Below are 5,661 nucleotides of genomic sequence, written 5' to 3' on the forward strand. Positions count from 1 at the left end.
TTCCTAGCTTAGAGGATGCCAAACAATTGTTCTCTGCTTGTAATCCTATAGTAGCAATATATATTTTTCCATGTCCCCAAATAAAATATGGAGGGGAAATATGTGAAAAATCTAACTTCATCAACAAACGCAGGACAAGATAGGTGAGGCAACGATCAGGTGCAATGTTCTAGAGAGGTGGCTCTGCCTATTTGCATAGAATTTATAACATCCACAGAAGTAGTTGATCGATTCAGTGAGAGCTTGAAGACTGTGTGTTGGTGCCTTCATCAAACGATGCACTTTTTGATGACTCACGGGCCACCCATAGCTCTGCGAACTTGACCTTGGAGACACTCTCCAAGACCTCAAAAGGAGTGATGTCCCCCATCACAACCACCTTTTTGCTCTCCAAGTCTACTTCAAAGGAGGTCACTCCTATAGTGAGAAAAAAAAAGAGAGTTAATGAGAGAGCGAGGGATATAATAATTTAGTTTTCCACTACTTCTGATGGTCACACGCATGGATCTCTCATTGCCTTCTTTTAAGTTCTTGATAAAATTTAAGAAGTTGTTCTTAAGGAGTTGCTCGCTAGAAGTCCACAAGTTCATGCTACTTGAGACTTCAAGGAGTCATCTACCTTCCCAATGGGATTGATTTCTCTCTAGCTTCCTTGAATTATCCCCTTATTCCAATGACTCCATGTGATGCTATGTACTTTAAGGCAATAGAGCCCTTGCCATTGATGAAATCATGAAATACATTATTAAGACCCTCATAAGAATTTTCAATGTAGGAGCTGAAAATGGAATTGGATCGAAGGGATAATTATTTCAAACAAAAAAGAAAAAGAAAGTGCAAGCATTTTAATCTATCATATTCTTGGGTTTTTTAGATTCAAAAAGGACTTCTAAGCTTGTAGGAAGCTGCAGATCTTGCATGTAAAAGAGGAAAAAATAATCTTAAAAAATATAAGACTGAATTGAGAAACAGGTATGTTAGAGAAGATATTCGCATTCCCAATTATTTTTACTACATCACTCTGAAATCATCAATTGGAAGAAAATCTAAATCTTAGCACGCAATGTAGGTGCCACTTGACATTTATATGAGAAATTTAATTGTTAAATCTGAAGGGACAAGTTCATGAGAGTCCTGTATGTTTCACATGCTCCCTGTTCAGTAATTTTCTATATCACACATCCTATATGTGGTAATTGAATTAGCTTCAGAACTACATGTACTCAAAGATAATAAATTCATTTCACTAATGCAAGTAATTTTTTGTTCACAATAAATTGTACAGCAAATAATTCTTAAAACCTTATAAAGGATGTTCTCAAGAAGTAAGAAATTCGATACAATCCGACATTACTCCTTGACCCTTTCCATCTGTTCCTCAGGACTTTGATTCATTTAAATGCCAGCAGATATGATGAAAGAATGGAGAGACTTCTAAGAAACCCTGATTTCACAAACTTATCTAACATTTTGAAGTGATAAATATGAAAACCAAACAGTACTATACAATGCGTGCTGATCTTCCCATATTTACTTCAAATTTCATCTTTCCCCTCTCTCTATATATAATTGTTCATGATAGCATAACCTTCCTGTTAATTAGTAGGTCTGTAGATGAAACAGTAGTCCTATATGTTTGAGTTTTATATCACTCATATGCTTTATGCTTAGAGATTGTAGATTATTATAATAGATGTGAGATTCCACTCCTTTCACAGGAAAAATAAAAGGAAAGAAGCAGAAAAATCTTGCTCATACCTTCCATCTTTGAGATGTGTTTCTCCACTTTTCTTGCACAGCCGTAGCAATGCATTGACACTCTTAAAACTACAGTCTGCATAAATGAAAAGCATGGGATTACAGTGAGTGACGAAAAGGTAGAAGAAAAATAATAATAATAGTAAGCTTGCTTCTTCTACTCTGAAATATCTTCTGCTAGGAGAAGATTTTAAGAAGGAAGTAGTATGAATACTGAAACTAATGTAAATCTAAACATAATAAAGAACAAAGATTGCCTTAGGCTCGAGATGAAAAGCCAGTGTCTTGCTTCCATCAACAGTCTCTCCAAGCTTTAGCATCTGTTCTACATGACTTTTCATCAGAGCTTTTCTCTCAAGATTGTCTTCTTCTTCTTCCATGGGATTCATGCAAAGACAAGAATTTGGATAGTTTGAAAGAGAGAAAAAATCCAAAAACCTGTGAAAGCCTAGCCTCCCCATTAGACTCAGAACTACCACACTGCAAAGCTCGAAAGAACCCAATACCCTGACACAAGAACCTCCCTGTATTCCTCTGGGTAGAACACCTTTCGGAAGGGCTAATTCCTAGGAACCCCACGAAAGACCAAACTTACATGACTGAGCAAGTTAAGTGAGAAGACACACACACATACATGGTCCCATCTCATAGTTAAATTCTCCAAAAGAAAACAATATCAAAGTGGTCCAACCAGTAAACCTCACTTGTGACTGGTTTTCTTCATCTGACCATCCTCCAAGTAATAAATGCATGGCAACTTCCAGCAAAAGGATGTCAGCGTCAAATTCTGGTTGCCGGCAGACAGGCGGGTGCAACGCCCAAGCGACTAGGTGCTCAAGAAGAAACAAGAGTCAAATAATCAAGATATTTATTATTCGGGGGTGGGGCAATTAAATCTCTCCACTGAAGAATAAACAAGCTATTTCACGGATTAATGTGGGAATCTATAGCTTGAGAGCATGTGAATGGTTAGCCAAAGAGTGGAAGGAAAATATTTACAGGTGAGTTTGGTAAGAATTCTTATGATAAAGTTGGTGGTATCATACAATATTAATGTTACGTAATGCATGCGCCAATTAAGTTCTTCTGGACGTCATCTAGTAGGACCCTTAAAGGCTTGAATTATTGCCATAGAAGCACCCAATTATGTGTCGCATACAATTGCAATGAAGAGAACTATAGTTAAGTATGAATTGGCCTGCCAACCATTACACAAATGACAGAGAAAAACGCCGATAAATTTAGTCTTAATACGTATGCAAATATGGCAGATATGTTGACAGTGAACAAGATCTGCAGGTATGCATACATAAGAATGGGTACATATATATATATATATATATATATATATATATATATATATATATATATATATATATATGGTCATCTTCATGGCTCCATATTTAAGATTAATCTTGGATAGATGCTAAACTTGCAATTCTCTCACTTGAAATTTTGGATAATGGTGCCAATTTACTTCTTAGGCATGATACGTTTGGGTCTAACATAGTCCGGCACCTCCTGAACATTAAAGTAGTTGAATAGTTCTGAACATCAAGGCATCTTCTCTCTCTGAGGTTGGCAACCTTCAACTCAAGGAAGACCACCAAGGGAGCTGGTGGGTGGAGGATTCCTGTGGAAAAAGGAAGCAGACCATTCGAGGAAAACGTGACAAGAGGCACTTTTGAGCACTGTGGGCGGTACATACAGCTTCATCCTTTGATTAACTAACAAATTCAAATATTTATTTATTTATTTATTTGAAGAGTGTAAGGCAAGAGCATTTCCTTTATCTTCTCTCTGCAAGTTCATGGGCCCTCCTTTCTCACGCTCTCATGGGATGAAGGTTCTTGCGGAGGTCATGTTATTCGCGTGTGACGGTGTGAGTCACACGCACCTCGCTTGGTAATAAAAAGAGAAGAGATGGAGCACTGGGGCCTTTTTGCCAAGAAATTATTGGCCGGACTAGGTCCGCCGCTCAGCTAGTGGATCAACCCAACTGCGAAGCAAAATGCACGAAGATAGATGAAAAAAAAAAAAAAAAAGAGCTCCATACATGTAGATTCGTACATGTTGCATCGCGGTTGGATCAGCTCAAGACTTGGTCTGACTAAAAAGTTCGCCTTTTTGGCCCATATATGCATGCTTGCAAGGTTGTCGCTCCACTGGATCAGCTGAAAAATCCGCTATGGGCATACTAATTAATCCAAACTCCAAGCTAAGCGAGCTGAAATCGATCATAGAATGCCATTTTTTCACCATCATATGTATTCATGAGATCATCTAATGAAACTCTTTAGAGCTAAGCCAAGAAAGAGGAAACAAGAAGGCGAGAGACATTAGTCAAGGCAGAAATAAGTATTTTGATGTTTGTCATAGCCGGATGTTAGCGTGTGCTCCATCCTACTCTGATTCCATCTTTTTATTTCTTATATAAGGAAGCAGGTCCAGACATCATATGAGGTGGTGCTTTAGGTTGCACCATGACACCTCAATCAAGGGCGGCCCTCAAATTCAACCTGAATTGGTTTGCCTGGCCTTTAGCTTTTTCAGTCTGAGCTAAATGTGGGTCAAAATTGCGAGTTAGATCCATATATAGGTTGGATGTGGCGCAAATCTCACACCTAATTCAATTCATGAGGTTAAGGTTTTACTTGAATCTGGGTTGGGCCTAGTCATGTTTTGATCTCGTTGCAAAGTTTCCAAGAACACTACCAATTTTGTTCCCATACCATTAACCTCCAAATGAGACATTCAAACTTCGTACCCTGTTCACTGCTCCACTTGTTCGGTGGTAATTCCATGCTTAGGCTTAACAGATCCACTGAGAATTGGCTGAATGTGTAAATATATAAATATAAAATAATATATTTTTCTTGTTGACTATGAATTTTATACTATAATTTATGTTTGAGTTATCAAGATAGATAAATAATATAAATAGCACAAATTTTTAGCTAGAGTCGGATGAAAAAATGGGTGGGCAAATAGAAAGGAGTCGCCGATTTCAGGCTTGTAGAAGGAATCAATGAGGCGAATTGCCCCCTAACTATAGATCATATCCACCGGACGAGAAACTCAATTCCACACTGCTACTGAGTCGTCGGATCGTGGAATTTCCTTTTCTCACATAATTTAATTGAAGAAACGGTTTCATCAAACTTCTAATCTACACTCTCGTTTTTCATATTATGCTCTACCCTTTTGCATACCACTACATATCAAATTACATCCTATTTCTAGTTTAGCAAATTATGTAATCAACTAGCCATGACTCAATACTTTTCGAAGCTACATTCTGATCCAAACACCCATGCAAGTGCATATATATTCACCTTCAAATTGTTGGGAAGCAGTGACCGATAATAGCGGCAATGCAACAGACAAGGTGCTGAAATAGGAGCATGGTATACAGCTTGGTATCAAAATAATGTATCTCGCAATATAGTGATATCATTCTAAACAGCCGCAATTCCAGAAGGAGTCCAGTTTTTGCTCCTTAAAAAGCTGGGCCGGATTATGAGGGAGCGGGGTCCACGCAAGGCCCCATGACTTGTCGGGTAAACACTGGACGCGAGAGCACGGTAGTTTATTTAAGAAAAAATTATAGTAACGTTCCTTCACTGCCTTAGCGTTAAAAAATTCCAAACCAATCCTTTAAGTCTCCAAATCCTTCCAGGGTGATCATCCAGCCCCCATCCAGAAAACACCATTAGCTTGCCATTTCAAATGATCAAAATACCCTCACCCTCTTTAGACATCTATGAATGTCCTTTGATTGTGCGGATGCATAGAGTTCAGAGCATTTTGTGACATGTGCAAAGGGCGATCCTTTTTTTTTTTTTTTTAGCAAAAATGGTTACTCATTCATATAAGTCTAACCTGAGTACAACCATCTAAATC

The 5,661-nt window shown here is 38.1% G+C and overlaps 1 protein-coding gene across 1 annotated transcript; it reads right to left on the reverse strand.

Moving 5' to 3' along the window:
* Positions 1 to 2,451, reverse strand: LOC103696976 (protein SODIUM POTASSIUM ROOT DEFECTIVE 2-like). Its single transcript, XM_008778720.3, has 3 exons — positions 2,016 to 2,451; positions 1,759 to 1,834; positions 1 to 417 (listed from the first exon to the last, which is right to left on the reverse strand). Exons 1-3 carry the CDS (start codon positions 2,217 to 2,219, stop codon positions 233 to 235), a joined length of 465 nt encoding a protein of 154 aa, XP_008776942.1. The 5' UTR covers positions 2,220 to 2,451; the 3' UTR covers positions 1 to 232.
* Between the last annotated feature and the right edge of the window lie 3,210 nt (positions 2,452 to 5,661).

The sequence above is a fragment of the Phoenix dactylifera genome, unplaced genomic scaffold (assembly GCF_009389715.1).
Source record: "Phoenix dactylifera cultivar Barhee BC4 unplaced genomic scaffold, palm_55x_up_171113_PBpolish2nd_filt_p 000781F, whole genome shotgun sequence".
Classification (NCBI taxonomy): Eukaryota; Viridiplantae; Streptophyta; class Magnoliopsida; order Arecales; family Arecaceae; genus Phoenix; species Phoenix dactylifera.